The sequence below is a fragment of the Zea mays genome, chromosome 3 (genome assembly GCF_902167145.1).
Source record: "Zea mays cultivar B73 chromosome 3, Zm-B73-REFERENCE-NAM-5.0, whole genome shotgun sequence".
Classification (NCBI taxonomy): Eukaryota; Viridiplantae; Streptophyta; class Magnoliopsida; order Poales; family Poaceae; genus Zea; species Zea mays.
The window spans coordinates 12,510,705-12,534,513 of NC_050098.1; the positions used below are offsets into that span (position 1 = coordinate 12,510,705).

At 44.3% G+C, this 23,809-nt stretch overlaps 2 protein-coding genes and 1 pseudogene across 3 annotated transcripts; all 3 read left to right on the plus strand.

Annotated features, from left to right (window-relative positions):
- The first annotated feature begins 1,758 nt into the window (after positions 1–1,758).
- Positions 1,759–4,975, plus strand: LOC100278291 (ADP,ATP carrier protein pseudogene; annotated as a pseudogene). The gene is made up of 7 exons (NR_157141.1): positions 1,759–2,057; positions 2,495–2,582; positions 3,115–3,157; positions 3,249–3,718; positions 3,783–4,136; positions 4,407–4,477; positions 4,579–4,975. The product of NR_157141.1 is annotated as an ADP,ATP carrier protein pseudogene (transcript).
- A 974-nt stretch (positions 4,976–5,949) lies between these two features.
- Positions 5,950–9,709, plus strand: LOC100281190 (uncharacterized). Its single transcript, NM_001367876.1, has 2 exons — positions 5,950–7,332; positions 8,436–9,709. Exons 1-2 carry the CDS (start codon positions 6,088–6,090, stop codon positions 9,561–9,563), a joined length of 2,373 nt encoding a protein of 790 aa, NP_001354805.1. The 5' UTR covers positions 5,950–6,087; the 3' UTR covers positions 9,564–9,709.
- A 1,739-nt stretch (positions 9,710–11,448) lies between these two features.
- On the plus strand, positions 11,449–15,551 carry LOC100272723 (uncharacterized). The gene is made up of 3 exons (NM_001147176.1): positions 11,449–11,861; positions 13,113–13,391; positions 14,151–15,551. Exons 1-3 carry the CDS (start codon positions 11,523–11,525, stop codon positions 15,237–15,239), a joined length of 1,707 nt encoding a protein of 568 aa, NP_001140648.1. The 5' UTR covers positions 11,449–11,522; the 3' UTR covers positions 15,240–15,551.
- Positions 15,552–23,809: the final 8,258 nt, after the last annotated feature.

A 23,809-nucleotide genomic window follows, 5' to 3' on the forward strand; every position in this document is an offset into this window, starting at 1 on the left:
TTATACATGCTCCAAGTTGATGTCGTTTTAACCAGGGGTGAAAACGGGTTAGGTATACCTATCAGGCACCAAATACAAATAGCACAAATATCCATTCTTATATAGATGCAGATATTTTTATATTCTTGATAGATACGGGTAGTACCCGAATAATACAACTTCGGATTCAGGGTCAGATTCAGAGTGAGAACTACCCGGTAAATACTCGGATATTCGGGTCGGATACTGATACAGAGACCCAGGTTTCAGGTATTTGTTTTTCTTTCTTTCTTGTACGATATTTTTATAAAATCATAACTTTTACGTATAAACTCAGATTAAGATAAAGCTTATTTGAAAATCATATAACTCGAAAAGATACAACTTTGTAGTACATCAAATTTTTTGTTTGAACACATATTTGCATTGAAATTATTGAAATAATGACCAAATCTATATCAAAGTAACAGACTATACATCACATGTGTAACTCCAATACTCCATAGCTTATCAACACACTATATATCACATGTGTTGGACTATCTTATGTTGTATTAGACTATCCTATGTCATTTAAAAACTATCCTGCGTTTTATTAGACTATTGTGTGGTTCGAATTTTGTCATTACATTCAAACTATTGTGTTGGACTATTGTATGATTTTAACTTATTGCTATATTGTTATATTGATCTATGGTCTATGCAATGCTCATAGTATAACTGTCTTACGCGGGAATTGAATCTAGTGAATAATAAGCAATTTATGCATTATTTGACAAGTATCCATTATCCGCATATATTCGGCAAAATAATATGTGCATCTGTCATTTATCCATCCGAATAAATATCTGGTCCACGTATCTGTATTTGAAACGTTTCTAACTATATGTATTTAATCCCTTAATCTGATTAAAAATACAAAATAACTTATTATCCACCGGTATCCGTCCATTTTGTTTTCACCCCTCATTTTAGCTCTATGAGAGGACATGAGGTCTGCAACATCGCGCCTCTAAATCCACCACGTGTCGCACATGACTGTTTCCGCTGCTGACTATTCACAGTTCTCATCGATTTGTTCGCTGCGGCTTGCTACGGTTTTAATCTGATTATAGCGGTAGCTTCTATAGTATTTTATCTCTATAGATTATAGTTCTATTAGTCGAACACCTGCAGCTGCAAGCTGCAGATGATCAGCTGCCAATGGACATGGACCCGGCCAGTCTCCAAGCTGATGTCTGCTGTGGAAATCTGCATTTGAAGAAAGAAACAAAAAAAATATTTTAGAAGTGATAGCGTTTCCTTTTATGGCACACGTCCACCATTCGCCTCCCGTCGACCGGCATGATGTGCGACGCAAAACAACAAAATGGCATTCCAACACTAGCATCGCCTTTTCTTTATAGGGACAAGATCCTGCACCTAGTATATCTCAAACTAATCTTTACTATTCCTTAAGAGCATAACGAGGGCGTCCACCGTGCCCCCGCCTGCTCCCGCAAGTCCGCAATACGTGCCCCCGCCCCCGTCAGTGTCCGCGAGCGACCCTCTGCGCTCGCGCAAATCCCGCCTGAGATCGCCGCTGATCCGAAGCAGCGGCACCGTAACCCTCCCCCTCGCGAGATCCGCGACCGCCCCATCCCGGCGCCACGGGATCCACGCTCCGCCCTCGCCCTTCCCCACCCCCATCCGCTAATCTCGCGGCCGATCCGCGCCCGGTCCTGACCCTGCCTCCGTCCTCCGCACCGCCACTCCGTCCCCCGTCCTCGGCGCCGCCGTCTCCCGCTCCCCTGGCACGCCTTCGGGGTCCTTGCGGGCGGCAAGCACCTCCGTCCCGGAGACATCTGCCGCTGCAGCATAGACCACCATGTCCTCGCTCGGCAGCACCGATGTTGATGATGGCAACGAGGAGGAGGACGGCTCCGCGAGCACCCCCGAGATCTACCGCTGCCACTCCCACGCAGTTGCGTGTAGCCTCTCCATGTGATTTCCCCAATGTTTCCCTTCCTCTGTAGCCTCTCCGACGGCGCCGCCGCCGTTCTTCCTCGGCCGTCGGCGACATTTTAAGAACGCCTGAGGTCCGTCTTCACTTCGTGTGCAATTTCCCATTCTTTATGTTCCTGTGTATCCCCTTCGACGGTGTCGTCGCCGTTTTTGCCGATCGTCAGCATCACTGTCGTCCGCTTCGCTTGGATGCACCGTTGCGAACATGCAGCTAGACGCGTGCACATCCTTTTTCCGTAATAAATTCGTCTGTATCATCATCCACCGTCTGGTCTTGTTCTGCTCAACACATATACGTGGTTGCGAACCATGCGACTAGACGCGTGGGGGATTTCAATTGACGAGTATGAGAAACATGAATGGCCGATCGATCGTGCAGGTCGATTGAACAAATTGCTCAAGAGATTTCAAGGCTACCATTGCTTGCTCGCTGCAAATACTACTGCAGTATATTTAGATTGTATTGTACAATGTTATAGGAAATTAACAATGCATACATGTAATTTTGCAGGCTGTTCAACCACTTCATCGTCTTTTTGACTGCCTCACATTGAAGGAACTTTGCAGCGGACTGTTATATGATCTATGAAAGAATGCATGTAGGAAATATCTGTGAATGCTACTTATATTTTGTTATGCCTCCTTGGTCATTATTCTGAACCATAGAACATGATCTATCTCCAGTTGTATTTTCCCCTTCTATGGAATCACCATTGTTGGTTAGTGGTTAGTTGTTCTATTTTTCCTTTCTTTGTATCACTACTTTTAATATATATAAGCTTATAGGTTGAAAGATACGAAGCAGAACAGTTGAGCCATAGTGCACAACTACGATATGGACTGTTAGTGGGAATTGTAATTGCATATGCCCTCAAGTAATTGATGAAAATAAATGTAGTATTGGTTTTAGTTTGGTTAGGGGTGGGTGGCAAATATTTTTACGAATAACTCATGAAAATAGATGTATTATTGATTTAAAGTTTGTAATCAACTACAAATGTCCATTATAAATATTAATTGTCAGTATCCAATCAAAACGTGATGAACTAATTATTAATTGCACTTCACTACAAAACACACCCATGTATCCAATCAAAACGTGTTGAACGAACAATTACTTTTCATCTGCAGGCAACAAGATCTCCAGTCTGATACTGATGAAGAAACTACAAAAGTAATAATTCTTCCTCCTCTTTATACAAGTCATATTCAGTAAACAAAGTAAGTATATAACAAAAATCAGTTTTATTTTTCTTTTTCTCCAGGAACACATAGCCACCATCAATCAAGACAAAGGGAAAACTACCATTACCTCAATTGGATTTCTGGTTTTTGGGCTATCATTGGATTTCTGGTTAACTGAAATATGTACCTTGCAGTAGCTCTATGTCTCTATATGGCATTATGGTGTCTAAAACTGGATCATTATATTTTCATTTGAGTGAAATTCTTATCAAATGTTGAACCTTCAGGCTCCAGCTTGATCTGGTTCATGTTTTTTCTAGATTACCCCAGTTGATGAAGCAAAGAAATTATACCTGTTATTTGGCCTTGGGGCTAATGTTGCCATTATCTTTTCTGGCCGTACAATGAAGTATTTCTCAAATTTGCGCAAGACATTGGGTCCTGGAATGATGAGCATAGTGGTACTTCTTGAACTTGCATCTATTGGGGAGTGAGCAAGTTTGTTTTGAATGATCCTTCATTGCCAAAGTCTTATCGTAAGAAGAAAAAGGTCAGTAGTTGTTTATCATGCTTCCTTTTTCCCCCTTACTCAAAATAATATGCTAACAAACCAGGAACTTCATAATGATTTCTGGTTAACTGAAACGCATGGGCACACATCCATGAGTCCCCCACCGCTACATGCCTCACGCCTCGTCACTGAGTCGTTCTTAGTCACGACATGCTGATGTCGATCCACCCGTCAAGAACAAGGTGCAGCAGAGATCTTTCTCCTCGTCGCTGCTTCCTCGCCATCCGGAGATGGTCGTCGCCGCCTAATATCACAGCGGTGGGAAGGCACAACGCTCCCCCATCTCCTCCGGTTCTGCCTGCTCGCCAGCACGACGCGACGATGCCCCCCTGACCCCCGCGCGCACAGCCTCCGCTGGAGAAGCGACAACGCTCTCGTCTCCGGTCTCCATGAGTCAGTAAGTGCCCCCCACCTTAGCTTCTCCAGTCTCTATGATCTGGCGAGCTGCCGACGCCTTGAGCCCAAGAACAGAAAGTGTTCGAATTCATGGGGAGAAATCGAACCGAGACTACGGTGCAATCCAAGTTGTGCACATTTATGGATTGGAATCCCATAATGTATTGTGCCCCATTCTTTTTTCAGATATATAATTGCTCATGGTGCTTCTAGAGCAATATAATTGGTCTTTCGTATTCTGGAGGTATATAATAATCTTGCTTTTTTCCAGGCCTCCAATCCATTTCCATGCCAGGTATTTACCTAACGTACATTGAACCTGCACACAACCCTGTCTGTGAGGTATATGTGTATCTACCATTTATCACTTTTGATCTGACGTAGTGACATGTGGTTGACCAATTATATCTGCTTACTGTACATTGGTATGCGGTGAATTTCAGACCAGAAGGTAGATTTCTTCAAGGGGAACAATGTGGTGTAACTTCATCAGCACAACCACTTTGCTGAAGGTGTCCGGATCATGATGCAGACAACAACTGGTGTACTCATTCCCACTTTGATGGTAATCGAAATGGAGACAAACACAATTGGAGGGAAAATATCCAAAGACAAAAGGAGTGAGTTTTCACTTCTTCAGATTCCACCAATCAGAATAAGAACTAGACATCATAGAGACCAACTTTTGGTAAGAGCAACAAAAAACTGGACTACTAAAATTTACTAGCGTGATCTTCAACTGTCCTGTTACCAATATTTTTTGGGGTCTATTATGGATAGCAATATGCATTTGTTCTTTGTACAGAGATTTTTCCTCGCAATATTATGTTCGTTTGGTCATTTGTAATTATTAGCAGTAAATAAACGCCATTTGCTTCAACGGTTCTAGGTTGTACACAGGTAAAGGAACAATCGATTACCAATGACTAAGGGTATTCATAAATTATGCTACGGTCCCATGGCTAAAATCCCTAATCATCGGCGACGGAGCTCCTATTCCCTCCAGGCTCCAGCTGATGGAGTGAGCGCATAAGAGTATTTTAAATGTGTGTTTGTTTCTCTTGCTGCTACGTCACGTTATATAAAAAGTAAATATTGTAGCATTTGCAGCTGCTACAGTCCTTAAACCAGCACCAAATAAGTGGACTAATTTTTAACTTACGTAGCGAAGCACGGGCACATACCTAGTTAATGTATAAATGTAAAAACAAAGTTATGGAGCGGCATCTTGCATTAGCTAATACCCATGATATGTGGATCTCGCCAAATTTACACAACAAGGTCTCAAATCAGATTTTTAGCTGCCATTTACCGTGGGCGTGGATCAGGAGGAGCGGAAACAAAATCTCTGGCCATCACATGGCAATGGTATCTGCTATTGATGGCACAAATTTTCATTTCCAGAAGATATGCTGCTTCCTCGGGAAATAATATAATTCTCGTTTCTCCAAATGTTAAAGAATCATCAGTTTAATCAAGTTTATAAACAAAATACTTTTTATTTAAAATATATTTATTACGAAAAACATTCTATATTTAGTGTAATACATTTATTATATTTCACAAATATTAATATAATTATATATATAGTCAGAATTGGTACCGGTTCATTTTGACGGAGTGAGTATATGGAGCAAGGCCACGTGGCACACGGAAACACCTATTCCTTCAAATGTTTCCCAAACAATAGCGTGAATAAAAAAAAGGCACGGATTAATTAGGGGCCGAAGCTTCGCCACACGCAATAGGTCGGTCGCCTCTGGACTCCTCACACGAAACCTCTATAAAAGGAGTGCCAAGAGGCAGCCAAGGTTTCCGCAAAACAAAACACCAACCTTTAGCACCAGGCAAACCAAACACTAGGCCAACGCAATTCTCTAGAGCACTGTAGGCTCTAGTTCTCCAGAGGCCCGCCACAACCACAAGCCAAGGCCACAGCCAGTGCCCTCGCCATGGCTCCCAACCTCAGCAAGAAGACGCCTGCTGGCCTCCTCGGCGACGAGGTGGCCCCGGTGGAGGGACTCAAGCCGTCGCGGTTCACCCTTAAGGGCAAGGACCTGGCCGTGGACGGGCACCCGGTCCTGCTGGACGTGCCGGCCAACATCCGTCTCACCCCGGCGTCGACGCTCGTGCCCGCCGCGGACGTCCCCGCAGCGGGCGGCGGCAGCTTCCTCGGCTTCGACGCGGCGGCGGCCGAGAGCCGGCACGTGGTGCCCGTCGGAAAGCTCCGTGACATTCGGTTCATGAGCATCTTCCGTTTCAAGGTGTGGTGGACGACGCACTGGGTGGGGGACAGCGGCAGGGACGTGGAGAACGAGACGCAGATGATGGTGCTCGACCGCTCCGCCGGCGAGCCCGGCGGCGGCGGCCGACCCTACGTGCTGCTGCTCCCCATCATCGAGGGCTCGTTCCGGGCCTGCCTCGAGGCCGGGAAGGTGGAAGACTACGTGGACCTGTGCGTGGAGAGCGGGTCGTCGGCGGTGCGCGGCGCCGCGTTCCGGAGCTCGCTGTACCTGCACGCGGGCGACGACCCGTTCGAGCTCGTCGCGGACGCCGTCAGGGTGGTCCGTGCGCACCTGGGCACGTTCCGGACCATGGAGGAGAAGACGCCGCCGCCGATCGTGGACAAGTTCGGGTGGTGCACGTGGGACGCCTTCTACCTCAAGGTGCACCCGGAGGGCGTGTGGGAGGGCGTGCGCCGCCTGGCGGAGGGCGGCTGCCCGCCGGGGCTGGTGCTCATCGACGACGGCTGGCAGTCCATCTGCCACGACGAGGACGACCCGAACAGCGGCGAGGAGGGCATGAACCGCACCTCCGCCGGCGAGCAGATGCCCTGCCGCCTCATCAAGTTCCAGGAGAACCACAAGTTCAGGGAGTACAAGCAGGGCGGGATGGGCGCGTTCGTGCGGGAGATGAAGGCGGCGTTCCCCACCGTGGAGCAGGTGTACGTGTGGCACGCGCTGTGCGGGTACTGGGGCGGCCTCCGCCCCGGCGCGCCCGGCCTGCCGCCCGCCAAGGTGGTGGCGCCCAAGCTCTCCCCCGGCCTGCAGCGCACCATGGAGGACCTCGCCGTCGACAAGATCGTCAACAACGGTGTCGGCCTCGTCGACCCCAAGCGCGCGCACGAGCTCTACGATGGTTTGCACTCCCACCTCCAGGCCTCCGGCATCGACGGCGTCAAGGTCGACGTCATTCACGTAAGTCATCTCTTGCCTATTCATTTTTTTTGTCAATTTATGCTAACTAGATTAGCAGAAGATTATCCTAAGAAACCTTCCTTTTAGTCTAACTAGATTGCGCGATTTCCATTTAATTTAATCAGTGCACGTGACTGGGCGCATTCGAGAGGTCTCCGGAATCCGGATGTGCCCTGTCCGGCAGGCCAGAATCCAACGAGTGGCCGAATGGGACACACACGCTGTAGCCTGTAGTACTGACAGTACAATTTTTTTTTAAAAAGTATTCGGATAAATCTATGCCTCATTTTGTCTTTGTGGGCCCTGTGCTCCTGTCCATTCGAGTTCTGGTAATGTCCTTACTAGTATATTATTGCGTGCCATACAAATTGTTTTAACTTTACAAATTACTAATTAGTTTATACTAATGTGATGGAGAAATTCATTGATTAACCAAATCTTTTTAACCCACTATTTGGTTATAACCTTTTTCTTTGCCAAGTTTTGGCTTTTCTCACGCCACTTGGTATTTTATTCAGGGTTTTTTTAGGATTGAAGTATTTTCACGGTTTTAGAAAAATATTATAATATTCTCAAATATTGTAGTAACATGTGTGGTGCTTGCGTTTTTTTAAGCTTGTGGTGCTTGTGCTGCCGCGTCCTGGGCTACAATTTCTGAATAGGACGTGATAGAGATGATTGGTTATTTCGTTTTCATGCAGCCGGTTTAGTACATGAAAACTGCATTTGAAATCGTCGGTGGTAATCCAACTGACTGACAACATGACATTGAAAACTGCATTTGAAATTGTCCATGGAATTGATACTATTGACAGTAGTCAGTTTCTTCTTACTGATTAATTGTGCATGATGTTAAAACCGTACGCGAATCGACGTGATAATCCAATTGACAGTAGACAGTTTCGGACGCCATCAGCAGTAGTTACTAGTATAATCGTTTTTCTCATACCTGACGTTACTGTACCTAAACCAAGGGAGAGATTTGCAAATGGGTCATTTATTCGGGCTTAAATAAGGGGTTTCATTAGAAAAAAGTGATTTTGACGGAGTTCTTCTTCAGTAAAACATTAACGACGGTAGCATGTGTGTGCTTGGCGGAGCAGTTGCTGGAGATGCTGTGCGAGGAGTACGGCGGCCGTGTCGAGCTGGCCAAGGCCTACTTCGCCGGGCTGACGGCGTCGGTGCGGCGGCACTTCGGCGGCAACGGCGTGATCGCGAGCATGGAGCACTGCAACGACTTCATGCTGCTGGGCACGGAGGCGGTGGCGCTGGGCCGCGTGGGCGACGACTTCTGGTGCACGGACCCCTCCGGCGACCCCAACGGCACCTTCTGGCTGCAGGGGTGCCACATGGTGCACTGCGCCTACAACTCGCTGTGGATGGGCAACTTCATCCACCCGGACTGGGACATGTTCCAGTCCACGCACCCCTGCGCCGCCTTCCACGCCGCGTCCCGCGCCATCTCCGGCGGGCCCATCTACGTCAGCGACTCGGTGGGGCAGCACGACTTCGCGCTGCTCCGCCGCCTGGCGCTCCCCGACGGCACCGTCCTCCGGTGCGAGGGCCACGCGCTGCCCACGCGCGACTGCCTCTTCGCCGACCCGCTCCACGACGGCCGGACCGTGCTCAAGATCTGGAACGTGAACCGCTTCGCCGGCGTCGTCGGCGCCTTCAACTGCCAGGGCGGCGGGTGGAGCCCCGAGGCGCGGCGGAACAAGTGCTTCTCGGAGTTCTCCGTGCCCCTGGCCGCGCGCGCCTCGCCGTCCGACGTCGAATGGAAGAGCGGCAAAGCGGGACCAGGCGTCAGCGTCAAGGGCGTCTCCCAGTTCGCCGTGTACGCGGTCGAGGCCAGGACGCTGCAGCTGCTGCGCCCCGACGAGGGCGTCGACCTCACGCTGCAGCCCTTCACCTACGAGCTCTTCGTCGTCGCCCCCGTGCGCGTCATCTCGCACGAGCGGGCCATCAAGTTCGCGCCCATCGGACTCGCCAACATGCTCAACACCGCCGGCGCCGTGCAGGCGTTCGAGGCCAAGAAAGATGCTAGCGGCGTCACGGCAGAGGTGTTCGTGAAGGGCGCAGGGGAGCTGGTGGCGTACTCGTCGGCGACGCCCAGGCTCTGCAAGGTGAACGGCGACGAGGCCGAGTTCACGTACAAGGACGGCGTGGTCACCGTCGACGTGCCGTGGTCGGGGTCGTCGTCGAAGCTGTGTCGCGTCCAGTACGTCTACTGAGCCGGACGGGCCGATGACTCTGCTCCCTGCTGGCCTGCTCAGGACGCAATAATCTAATGTTTAGAGCTTACCAAGTTTTACAGCTCTATCAGTTTACTTTTGTTTGTCTGCTCTTCGTTTTTTAAGAATTATTTCTATTGTGTGAATTAATGAGTGCTTTCCTTCTAGTTTTCTGATTACTCCTATTCGAGCACTCTGCGTGAACACTCTTTTGGGAGCAAATGAGGGGATAAAATCCTTTGCTATTTAAAATTAACATCAAAGAATTTTAGTCTCTCAAATCCCTCTCGTGTCCTTGCCAAACAAACTATTAGGATTAGTTTGGAACTCAAATTCTTTTGGGAATTGAAAGAAATTGACGTGGAAATAAACTAATTTCTTTTCTAATTCTCTTTCCAAACTAGTCTTAATATATATACGTGGTGTAGAGGGTAGTACCCGTATATGCGTTAGCATCAAAACTTCTGCGGATATAAGATGGCAAAACAGGAGGAATTCCTGAAACTTCTGGTTCCTAGCGCGAAGTAGCAACACTGGCAAATGAGAAAAATTGAAAATTAACATCCAATTCGCAAGCCTATCAAGATTAACCTGCATGTCAATAATTCACAATGTCATTGTGTAGGGGTGTAAATCTTAAAAGGCTGCAAATTAGGTGTCAAAACCGCACATCAAAATTGTAGTCTCAAAATTAGCGAAAACAAAACTTGAAATAACTTGCATATATTTCAAATATCCACCATATATTTCAAACAATCTACTCCCTCTCCTCCGTAGCTTCTATCTTAATTTTGCTCAATAATGTTAAACTCCTTTTTATTATGATTTGTTTTTCGCCATAAAATGGTGAAAGTATAGTGAGATATATAAGTGTACATTCGGGCCGTCCAGCCCGGCCCGATCCAAGCCCGAAAAAGCCTGTATTGTTTGAATTTCGGGTCGATCTGGGCCGGCCCACAGACCTAGCCCTCGGCCCGACACGTAATTGCTTAAACGTGCCGGGCTCATTTCGGGCGGCACGAAATTCAATTTCTGGTCCGAAATTCAGTTTTTTGCCCGAAATTCACGTCAGGGTCCGGAATTCACATCAGAGCCCTAAATTCAAAACAAATTTAATAAAACAAATAAAAGATAAGACAAATAAATTTGAACAAAAGCAAACTTAACATTTGTATTAAAGTTACCAGAGCTATGTAATGACTACCTCGTTTACAAATCATTTTATTAGAAGGAAAACGAGTATAATCAGCTCTATACAAAATTCGTAAGTTCAGTTTATTATCTAATGTTCATAACAAAAGTAAAATTACATCACATACTCTAATTCAAAGCTACAAAAAACATCTAGCTAGCATTATCTCTAGATTTGTGTTCTTTATCAAATACAAGAAAGTGTGAAATGAAGTGTGGTTTTAATAAATATATGAGCCTTTTCGTGTCTTTATATGAGTTATTTCGTGCCTGCCTTAAATGGGCCGTGCTCGTGCCCACCCATGGGCCGCGACCTCGACCTAAAATATTTCGGGTCATGCTGTGTCTGGGCTGTGTTTTTTTTTTCGTGCTTCGGACCGACCCAAATGTACATAGATATGAGGCAATCATTTGTAATTATTTTTCTTGCACTGAAAAAAGGGAGAAGCGAGAACTTTTCTCCATTACCTAGCAAAACAACAAGAAAAGAAAAGAATGGATAGAGGCAGGAGAAGGGGAACCCGACCTGGTAAAGTCTGGACCAGTAAAAATGAGAGCCCAGGTGTTAGCCCAAACTAGGCCCAAGCAATATGCGAATTGCAGAGCTGGAGGCCCGGAGCAACGCGAACCGACTCGCCGTCCCGTCCCGTCTCGCCTCGCTTGCTTGTCCCCATCCGGATTACTCTTCCGCTCCCTTCCCCTCCTCACCTCACCACCATCTCCAGCTCCATCCGCACCAACATCTCCACCAACCGACACGGCGAGGAGATGAACGCGTCGCAGTTCATGGACAAGCAGATCCTCGGCCTCGCCGCCTCCGCCTCCCCGTCCGGCGGCGGCGCGGGGGGCGGTGGGGGTGTGGATCTCAGCGATCTGATGATCCCGATCCCCCAGGAGGACGGCGAGGACCGTCTCCGTCGCCGGCGTAGCAGTAGCAGCGTCAACGGCACATCAGACGACATGCTACCCAGCTACGATTTCCAGCCGATCCGCACCGGCGGCGCCACCGCCGCCGCCCCCGTGTCTCAGGCCTCGTGGGGATCGCTCGACTCCAAGGCACCCTCCGCCTCTGCCTCTGCCTCCGCCGCCGCCTCATACAACCTCAAGGTATGACCTTCCACCCTGTGGTGGTACTCCCGCTAGATCTGCCGAGTCCCAATCTCGTAGTGCTCTGCGCCTCTGCCTATTTTCTGAGTCGAATGCGTCTCCGAACTTTTTTTTTTATCCTTGTAGGTCATCACTTCATCATGCGACTAGTTTAGTCAGAGAACTTTTAACTCGTAATCACTGTTGAGATTTGCAAATTTCAGTTAGTTACTGTTTTCTCCCATATGTTGATGTGTTCGTAATCGAAATGGGATGGATGGGCAGAGAAGACGGGCCATTTTTTGTAGCTGGTTTCAATTGAATGAGCATAGTCAACTGATAAGCTTTATTGCATGCAGCCCACACCAAAAGACTCTTGTGAAGTATTGTTTGAATGTTTATCTTTTTTTCCTCGAATGTCCAGGAGTACTGCGCATAACTAAATTAAGAAGATAAAAGGGCAAAATAGACCTGTACAAAAAACCACCAACCATAGGTGGTAACCTAGGTTGCAAGAGACTGTTTGTCTTGGATACTCCTAGAGATGTTCAGAGTAGCCCCATCAAAGACACAGGTGTTTCCACAGCCACTAGGACCACTTTAATGTCCGGAGTAGGCCACTAGAATGTTTATCTTTTGCTACACACTAATGTGTCGATGACTCTGTGCTAGCCTGTTAGATAAAGAATCTACAGACCCATATGGGAATTCAAATGTTCTTATATTGATTGTCTGGTAAATCAGCGCTGCCAAATTGTGCTCAGAGTTTGTTTCTGCCAGAAACTACACATTTTTGTGGATAGACCACTATAAGATATTGTACACGGACAGCTGATAGCATCACCCACTGTTCCCTATTTGAACTGAGCCTACCCGAGCTGTATATGTTTCACCTTTTCTCCCATCTAACAAGTTACCTATACTCTTCACTCTTTTTTCAGCCAAGTTCATTTACATAGTTAGCTATACTCTTCACCCCTCTGTCAGCCAAGTTTGATTGCATTGTATAATGCTTAATTAGTTACTACTGTGATTTAACTTTGTGAGTATCAGCTATCTATTGATATGTGCAAAACAGACATCCGTTTCAGGTTTGTTGGCTTGTAAAGTGAGGATCTATTTATATAATTGAAGCATGTGTGTGCACTGTGTTTCTTTGAAAGACCAACTTAACTGTTCATCATTGAGGGTTCAAAACTTCAAAGTGATGACATCATCACATCAATAGCATCTCCTTTATTATATACTTACAATCTTCCTTGTTCTGAATAGAGTGCTGGTATATTGGAGCCACATGTGCTGAAGAAAGTTAGTCATGAGGAAGACAGGAGTAACTTCCCTACAGTTACTATCGCAGATATTGATCGAACCATGAAGAAGTACTCTGATAACCTTTTGCATGCACTGGAAGGTGTAAGCTCAAGGCTTTCACAGATGGAGGGCAGAACACACCAACTAGAAAACTCTGTTGATGAGTTGAAGTTAACAATTGGTAACTATAATGGTAGCACTGATGGAAAACTCAGGCACCTTGAGAACATGCTCAGAGAGGTAGGTTACATGTGACTCTCCCTTCTTTAGTTTGCTAGTCTTTGCTCCATATGTGGTGGAAAAGACTCTGTAATGCAGTAGCAAACATTTATGCACTTCTGAGTGACCACATTTTATAGACCTATTTCATGTTACTGACTTACTGTTTTTATTCATACCATATTTTATAGATAATGTTTTCCATTCAAATGGAGGATTTACAACGTTTCATGTTTATTGCCGGCTTGCCACAAAATGTTATATCATCATTTATTGATTGTAGCAGCACATAGGATAAAACAAGATAGTTCATATATGTTTGATTTGCTATTTTGGTAGATGTTCTCAGTCTCTTGTTCATTTTTGGTAGTACATAGACCTGGATGTGCTCACCCACTGTTGGTCTTTGTTGTTCAACAGATTTTTCATGCTGTACTTATTAGAGTTATTTTTTTGAAGTTGACTTGCTAGATGCAAATTAATCATATTTACTGGTTTCTCTCTCTCAGTATGTAACTGCATATTTATCTGTTTGTATTTTAGGGGCTTAGCTTAGAACATGGATGCAGTCATACACAAATAAGATGATTAGGTTGCTTCCTCATGTTAGATCTCATTAACATGCGAACCTTCTCTACCATTGCTTTTCTTCTTACTTGTTTAAGTATTGTTGCATGGCTAAGGACACTCATGGGATATATTATCCTGTATACTAGTCCTATGAATATACGATTGTTGTAAAAGAAAAATGCACCAAACTGAGTGCTTCATAACTTGCAGGTCCAAGCAGGTGTGCAGATTTTACGAGACAAGCAGGAAATTGTCGAGGCGCAACTCCACCTTGCAAAGCTCCAGACAACCAAAACTGATGCCCACTCATCAGAAAATAGTGGGTCTGGACATGCTGGCTCTCAGCCGGTGCCTCCTCCACAAGCAGCCATTCAGCCACAGCAAGTCTTAACCCCTTTGCAACCACCTGCACTTCCTGCCCTTCCTGCTCCAAATGCACCACTTCCAACGCTTCAAAGCCAACCACCATCACAGTTTCCAAGTCATTTACAACATTCACAGGTACCATCTGTGCCTTCTGTTGCACCGGTTCCCTCAGTTCCGGCTTTACCAAGGGATGCTTACTATGCTCCATCTTCTCAGCCGACCGAAACCATGCACCAGCAGTATCAAGCTCCGCCAGTTCCACAGCCTCAGGCCCCTCCTGCACCTCAGCAATACCAATCCCCATCCCAGTTCCCTCAATATTCACAGCCATCTCAGCCTTCAAACGTTAACCCTCCAACTCCACATGTGCCTCCTGCACCCCAGCAACCAGAGGAAACTATGCCTTACCCACCGCCTCAGAGCTATGCACCTAATGCACGTCCTCCTTCACCTTATATGCAACCGCCTAGTGGACCTGCTCCTCCTTACTATGGACAACAAAACCCTACCATGTATGAACCTCCCGCAGGCCGGGCTAACCCTGGGCCGCCATCATCATACGGTTCTGGTGGCTATGGACCACAGGGTGGGAGTGGTTTCTCTGACTCATATGGTTACGCTGGATCTCCTTCCCACCGCGGCAATGCTGGAATGAAGCCGTCTACACCTTTTGCTCAATCCTCTGGGGGAAGTGGCGGCTATGGCAGTGGCAGGCTCCCCACGGCTCAGATACTACCACAAGCAGTGCCGGTAAGCTCCTCCAGCACCAGCGGTGCTTCAGGCAATAGAGTGCCACTTGACGATGTAGTTGAGAAGGTTGCCACGATGGGATTCTCGAGAGAGCAGGTGAGAGCAACCGTGCGGAGGCTGACGGAAAATGGGCAGAATGTGGACCTGAACGTGGTTCTCGACAAGCTGATGAACGGCAGATAAGTTGAGCAGTAGTGCCATTTCAACAGTATGTGTATAGTATGGAGACTTGGGAAGTGTCAGCTGAACCGATTTTCTGTCTGCAACTTTGTAAACCTGGAGAACTCTGATGACCGAACAGCCGCTCATCCTGATTGCCGGTCATGGTTGCTCCACCTGAAATGGAAACAGCCCAGTGTGCCTGTCAGTGAACTATAGTATTATTGCAATCTGAATACGTTATTCATTTGATGTATATGTGGTGCTGATGATATTTTAAAACATATACCGTGGTTTCTTGTGATATGTTAATAAGAAGCCTTTACTGTGTTTTTTAGGCTGCGCTACAGAAAAACGGAACGTCAACCAAGCCCAACCAAACAAGTTTTCGTGTCGTATAATTTTCATAGCACCTTGAATCTATTTTCGGCTTATGTTATTTTAATTGGGTGGAGCGGAGTGCTTTCGGCTTATGTTAGTTCTATAAATAGGTGGAAATATAAATATGTTTTTATAGTTGTTTTGACGGGGAGACATAAAGGGGGTGTTCAGTTCAGTTTTCTTTAACCAAACAGATTTAAACTTTTACACATACTGTAGTTTATATTATGAGCTGTATTTAACGTTTCAGCTGAAATAAAATCCTTGAACTCCTCTATGTATCCACCATCTGTCATCCCTAACAGTGAGTGGCACGCAGCAGAATCCAGAACGAATGGCAGCAGCCAGAGGGGGAGGGGGTCAGTCTCGGTCCTGTCTCTGTGTATTTAAGTGGCCACGTGTCCGACCTTTGAGGCCACGAACGAGCATAAGAGAAGCTCCATCGATGTCGGTCAGGCTACACTCTTGCACCGCAAACCAGAGTTCACCGAACCGTTTCACTGGCGAAATAAGCCGGCTATTTTACCTATAAAACCGACCGACTTGATCAATCCAAATTAAACACTTTTTACCGGTTTAACGATAAAAAACCGCTAATAAACCAGTCAAAACTGACGTTTTTTTCCGCCTAAAATAACTTATTTTTTATGTTTACTATAGAAAAATGAAAAAAATGACACGGTGTATTTGTATTTTTCTTTATTCACGTTGCACAATGAATATTAATTAATCAATTGTTCACCAAAATGACATGCAACATACATATGCAACCACAAATTTCAATTCTCATGTAATAAACAACCATCGAACTTGGCAATACTCAAATACAAGTTCTTTTATAGGTCTCACACGACACATAGCTTAACATGTTTTACAATATTCACGTATTCAGCTCGAGTCACAGTGGTAGTACTCAGGCATGCGTGGAAGGATCGGTATATAGGCCCATTCCGTATACATAATCTTATACAAAAGGTATGTGATACATTAGCGAGAAAAACATGAAAGACAAATAAATACTTATCGACAAAGCAAAAATAACACACTAGTCTAATTGTAGTTATATGTGCATGCATATGGAATACGTGCACTTCTATGTGCGAGATGCTCCTTCAAACGGGTACCACCCCATTCGCTCTTCGTTTTTCTACAATAATTACACTAGAAACTCATGCCAACCTTTTCTATATGCTCTCAAACTATATCCGACATGTCTCTTACAAGAACAATACATAGTTGACATAAAACATGTAATTAAATATAAAACACGCTACATATAAACAGTTAAACACTAACAATGTCTAGGCATTAAACTAGCACTTAAACTAGGCAAAAAAATAACATCTAACAGTAAATCATCTTCACATATAGCATATAATAGTAAACAAGACTAATATGGCTAAACTCGCCACTAAATGCCTAACTGGATCAATCTTGGCATTAAATCCGGTTTCTCGGTAAAAAAATGGTGGTTTATCGAGAATAGGACAGTTTACCGGTGGTTTTCATTTTTATAAAATTTTTCTTTTTTAAAAAACTTAGAGTGATTTTTAAAAAACCGGTGGTTAAGCGGTACCGCCCACCGACGGTTCCGACAAACCGGACGGTTTACTGCCAGTTTTGACCAGTTTTGTAAACCTTGCCGCAAACAGAACTCAACCGAGCATTATCGATTTATTTAGTTTTCAGTTGTTGGTTGAGTTATGTATTTATCAAATTCAGTTTTCTGTTCAAACCAAACCGGAATAACCGAAGTATCCAAAACTCGAATACTTTATCCGTGTCCATGTTAATGGCACAAACCTCTACCTATTGGATAGATGGGTATGAGTACGAGTAAGTACTACCCATACCCGTAGGTAAAATATATCCGCATCATACCACTATTATTATCTAATAAAGCTCATCTTAACTAAAAGGAAATCTTTCTCTAGCTTTTGTTTGTTTAACTATCAAGTTTATGTAATCATATAATTTGTTATATTTAAAGTTGAACTTATTTTTATGTATTTGTTTGACACTATAATTTATTAACATGTTAGAATTAAGACTTTCCAAGCGATTATAGGTTACCTGACGAATAACATTATCTGCTTGTGTTTGGGTATGCGTAAGATTCCATACTCGCGAGTGAATATGGATAACTTGATGAATAGCTTGTTTTTATGGGTGTAGGTATACCTACACCTGCACCTTATCTCCCCGACCCCATCCCGTAGTCAGCAGTCCAAAGACCAAGGCAACACACACCAACGCCCTAACCCCTAAGGCTGATGCTAGCAACAAACCGACCACTGTGCTCTGGTTGGTATCGCCTATCTTGGTTCCAATGCAGGTCAGTTGGACCGATAGTCGGTAGTTTGATGGATCTAGCGACCGACCGAATTGGTTGATACCAACCACGTTAAAGTCGAACCCTACTAACTTTTATGATGTGACGTGTTTTGATTGGCCCACACGTGTACCACACCGGTTAGTTGTTTTTAACCATTTAAAGTAAAAATTCTAAAATTTAGTCTATAAATCATATTTTATTTATGAATTATTTACCTTTCTTTTTATGTTTAAGTTATGTAATTTTAATTATATTATTATACTTGAGTTATGTAACTTTTAATTATAGTTATGAATTATGTAATTTCATTAACTTAATTATTTAATCAGATGTGTTTAAATTTTAATAAAGCCTAGTGTTTCATATCAAGTAAAAGTCTGTAGAATTAAATTTTATATGGTGGATAGTGAGAGCACCTAGAGGGGGGTGAATAGGTGATCCTGTGAAAATCAAGTCTAAACAACACAAACTTGGTATATAATAAATGTTAGTGAGATTAAAACTAAGGTGATATGAATAGAGAGAAGACAACTCTTGACTTGATTGTTTCTTTAGAATATGTATTGAACTTAGGAACAATAGAGCAAGTGAGCAAGTGAGAACTCTATGGAAGAAAGCAATCACAATAGAAAGATGCACAAGAGACAAGATGATTTTATCCCGTGGTTCGACCAATGTCTACTCCACGTTGTGGTGACCTCCTTCAGTCAAGGATTGCACTTAATCCTTCTCAAGTGATCCAAAGATCAAACTTAAGTACCACGACTTTCTTCCTTTTCTCAAGTATTCCCTTTGTGAGGAATCTCCACAAGTTGGAGTCTTTCACCCTTACAAGATTGATTACAATTAAACCACAATAGTAAGAGAGGGAATGAAACCACACACACGAGACAAACTTGCAGCGACTAACGCACACAAAACGAGAGAGAGAGAGAGAGGAGCACAAAGACAACACAATGGAGTTACAACCCAACACAAGTGCCCCAATCTCAATCAACGAAAGCAAAGGCGTGAATTCGATGTCTCGGCGTTGTTGGATGTTCAATGAGTGCTTGGTTGTGTGCTCCATGCACCCAGGGGTCCCTTTTATGGCCCCAAGACAGCTAAGAGTCGTTTGAGCTCCATTTGGAAGGCACTGGTTGCCTTCTGTCCGTGGGCTCACCGGACAGTGAACAGTGCGTGATTCCCTTCCTTTTCTGGCGAGCCGACCGTTGTAGCCACCGGCACTTGTGGCACACTGGACTGTTCGGTGCGACCTTCTGACCGTTGGCTGAGCCATGTGTCGCCCACTGATCGCGCGGTCGACCGTTCGCCAGACGCGCGGCTGGCACACCGGACAGTCCGGTGAATTATAGCCGCAGAGCCCTTAGCATTTTCCCGAGAGTGGCCTGTTCACCGGGGCGCCAGCCTAGGCACCGGACAGTCCGGTGCACCACAGGCTAGTGCAAGTCTGACTTACCTTAGCTAAACTTCTCCAATTCGATTTCTTTTACTTTGAGAAGGTTCCTAGCACTTAGTAGAATAATGTTAGTACCAAAAACAATTTACTAAGGCTAGAATCATACCTTGCTTTTGCATTTGCATCTCTTTAAGCCTTAGCTCAATAAAGTCATAACTCTATGTGTTGGCCATCTAATCACCAAAACATAATAGAAATGATCCAAGGGCACATTTCCCTTTTAGATAGACTCATGATAAATGCTATACATTGGGGTGTTACGGTAGATAAGAGTTGACAATGATTGATATAGGTCAATCGATTGCTAATGTGACGATAGATATAAGCCCACCACTAGAACCAACCTAACACGTCTGTCACACCCAAATTTAAGAACAAATCCATAAGCATCTCAAATGTATGCTGGGATCAAGTCTCACACATGTGATGACTTAGGGTACATAAATCATTGTCACATCTTTATTATATAATAGAAGTTATATACAAAAATAGCAAAATATATTACACCATATGACGACAACGATCCTCCACAACCATAGGTAACTGGGAGACGACGACCTAGACATCTCCAAACTCATCTTCATGATCTTGCTCCATCGGTACCTGTTCTTAATCTGGTGTGATTATAGTAAGAGTGAGCTTTCATACGAACATTTCTCAACAAGTGTGGGGAAAATTATAGTGTAAGACTTACCAAAGAATGTGGTTAAGGCTGAACATTTCTTTTAATTATGTTAGTCAAATTTTTATTAACAACTACTAAGTATAAGTAAATACCAACCCAATTAAATACTTGATCAATATTGAAATCCCACAATGCATGACATGCTAAGTTTAATTCCATAAATTATTCTTGTGAGGGTTTAAGCCGCTCTTGACCGTAAGCATGACTGATATACCAATTTTATCCTTTGAAGAGGTTGCACGTCTTTACCCACAAGACGTGTTTCCCGTCTTGCCAGGGTTTGGAAGGCCCTTAGACGTTTCCAAGTTGAATGGCTAGGGATCCACTACGAGGCCTTTACAAAGTTGCACTAGCTTAAAAAAGCCCGCTATGATTTCAGTAAGAAGGGAGCATAGGAATCCCCCGTCAGAAGGCTATCATAGACAGTTTGACTCGAGAACATCCCTATAGTATGCAGTGACTTCTCCCCGCTTGCCCCATTCGAGTAAGGTAATCTCTCACTAGTTTTTATAATTAATTGGCCAAGGGTATCACATTCCACTCTTGTGGTAGCATTATTTTCTCGGGTGGTTCACCATGTTCCAATTAATAAAATAATCTTAATGATCTTATCATGAACAATAAATAATTCATTGACAATTAAACAGACAACCGTGGTAATAAGGCATGATCATGATTCATATATAATATAAATCTCAAAACTAGGTAGAGCAATAGCAAGACTACCAATAATTCATTTATATGCAAGGTGTAGGGTAAACAAAACTAGGTAACCTATTAGGTCACATCAAGTTAACCTAACTGTGCCATGGTGATTAAAAGAATCATAAATATTATTAGGTCAAAAAATATGATCAAAGACACAACTTGCATTTTTCTTGTGATAATATGTTGATCAGATGCTTCTCTGAAAGTTGGGCTCCATGTTCCTCGTAACCTCACTTCTACTCATAGCAATACATACAAATAAGCAAATAATGGATACAAATAACATTACACCAAACATGGAAACAAACTATCAAGGAGAGAGCAAACATAAGTTGATGGCTTGCCTTGATACTATCCAACACTATGTTCTTAATCTCGCAGATCATAAAGTCAACTCTATAAAACTATATATGGGAGATGAGGGCACCGATAAGCAATTGCTATATGTTAGTGAGTGCCCATTGTATCCCATCCTCGATAGTAGTGCCCTCCTCATAACTACATGGAGGACCCATGAAACTGGCTTGAAGTCTGTTGTAGCTTGATGGGATCCTTCACCAAAAATAGCCTAAACAAAGGTGCAACATCTCCAGTAGAAGGCACATCAGTGTGGTGAGGGCATTTGTGGGTCGGATATCCCAAAGTAAAGACTTTGTATACATGTCTGCGACACTAGAAATCTAAATAGCTCTTGGATATCTCTAGTATAACATGTAATCTGAGCCTCAAAACAAACTGAAACCACTCATGGTCGATGTCAATCCAGACGGTGGCAAAGAAAAATCTGACCCACTAATCCATGTACAGAGCAGAACCAATAAACAGTCGAGCAAGTCCTAGTATATATGACAAGTTTTCCTCTATCTCTGGACCAACTAACTCAATCAAGATGCAGAAGTTGATGGTCTTGTAGTCCATTAGTGCTATCCTCTTGAGTAAGTGAGCTCTATAAGACTCTAGTATGGTATTACTGAAAATAACTCTAGCTCTTAGGTCCCTCTACTTTGGTAGACATTGAGTAATAGGAACATGCCCAAACCGATGAATCTGGCCCATTGTAGCTCTATGATGGACCAATAGTCAGGGGCCATCCTGCACCTGCTCCGCCTCAAACTTGTCCCTCTTTCGAATAGGTGGTTGTGGCTGTGGTGAAGTGGCCTCGCCTCTATTGTGTCTAAGTTTGTCCCTCTAAGGGCTAGTTTGGGTGCCAGAAAACTCACTAGTAGAGATCTTATCATCGATGACGTTCGTATTGCGTCACTGCATGTGTATATATCGTCACAGATAAAGGTTTGTGACAAATTTGTGACGAGTTCGATTTGGTCATAGGGGTCGCGTCACATTTGTTGTGTTGTGACGGACTACCCAGTTTCGTCATCGATGTGTATACATTCTGTGACGAAAGCCGCGTTGTCATGGAAGTGAATTCATTCTATGACGATCAGTTGTGGTCATAGAGGAAGGCACTTTTCCGTCATAATTCGTCGTCTGCCCGAGCAAACTGACGGCGTTGTTAACGCCGTTTGGTTTCTGTGACGGTACGGTATCGTCACAGATAGAGCCCTGGTTTGGTCATTAACAGCCGTTTGGAAGGTGCTGATGCGTATGACGCCAGCGCTGACGTGGCTAGTGACGTGGCAGCTGACGTCAGCGCTGACGTCAATGTTGACGTGGCTAGTACAGTGGCAGCTGACGTGGCATATGTTTTATTATATGCCACCAGTTTGGTCACAGATGTGCAGAGAATAATTTTATTGGAAATTGCAAAATATACTAGAACAGAGGAATGAGCACACAATTCCATATTCCATAGATGAATACAACTAGTATTCCAGTGCGCATACAAACTAAGTGGACAACACTAAACTCAGTTCACAGCATCACCACTTGACTTCACATTTCAGTTGAGTTTGCACAAACATAACAGCATATAATCAAAAGTTGACACCCACGAGCAACTAGAGTTTTTGGGTACCCTCATGTCAAATAACAGGCCAAAAACAGCAGCTCTGACTAGCAGCCCTCATGTCGAAGAAGAGTTACCATGCAAGGACAAGAGCTTCTTGATGAGCACATTGGTCTCCTCCATCTCCTTGTTGTTCTTCTCTGTTATCTTCTTGTACTCCTCCAACTCCCTTTGTGTCCTCGCCTGTTGTTCCTCAGCTTCTTCACATTTCTTCCTGAGCTGGTCGAGTTCACCTTGAACAGCAGCCGTCGCTTCAGCTGCAAGTTGTTCCCGAAGCTCACTATGATTTGATGATGATGCCTTGGAGGTTGCCGATGTTTTGATGCCGACGCTTTTCAGGAATTGGTGTGAGCTGCTCTGGGACAGCACCTTCGACACAAGGTGCACACTGGATGCTGGCATCTCACCTTCAGCAACAGGTTCAGCCTCAAAGCCTCCATATGAGACTGAAATATCATGGACAGAAACAGTTACATGTTAATGCTAATGAGCAACAGCAAGATGCTGACAATAATGTGAAAACAGTGACTTTCATTTCTAGTGCACGGGTCCTACAAGGCATTAACAAAGACTATGAAAAATAGACTGATAGACTCTAAAAGCTATACATTTGATGGCAAATTATAGCAGATTTGCTTAAAAGCTATACATTTGATGGCAAATTAAAAGCTATACATTTGAAAGACTCTATAAATAGACTATGAAAAATAATGTGAAAACAGTTACAAATTATAGCAGATTTGCTTAACAAAGACTCTAAAACCTATACATTTCTAGTGCACGGGTCCTACAAAAAATAGACTATGATATTTACTTTCATTTCAGAAATTTGATGGCAGACAAATGGCAGACAAAATAGACTATGATCTGAACTCCCCTGGGATGGGACAGGCGATCTCACTCATCGATCTCACTCCCCTTCGTTCCATCGACCCACAACCAGCCTCCCTCATATGATCTCATAAAAATTACACTAAATAAAGAAAACAAATGAACTTACAAGTGCTTCTCTTGCCGGATCACTCAGGCCACGTTTGGAGCTGGTATGACAGGTCTTGAA

Bases quoted from the DNA above. Each gene is read 5' to 3' on its own strand.
- LOC100281190 (NM_001367876.1), top strand. From the start codon at position 6,088: ATGGCTCCCAACCTCAGCAAGAAGACGCCTGCTGGCCTCCTCGGCGAC. The intron at 7,333-8,435 runs GTAAGTCATCTC...TTGGCGGAGCAG, and splicing joins TCAAGGTCGACGTCATTCAC to TTGCTGGAGATGCTGTGCGA.
- LOC100272723 (NM_001147176.1), top strand. From the start codon at position 11,523: ATGAACGCGTCGCAGTTCATGGACAAGCAGATCCTCGGCCTCGCCGCC. The intron at 11,862-13,112 runs GTATGACCTTCC...TGTTCTGAATAG, and splicing joins CCGCCTCATACAACCTCAAG to AGTGCTGGTATATTGGAGCC. The intron at 13,392-14,150 runs GTAGGTTACATG...CATAACTTGCAG, and splicing joins TTGAGAACATGCTCAGAGAG to GTCCAAGCAGGTGTGCAGAT.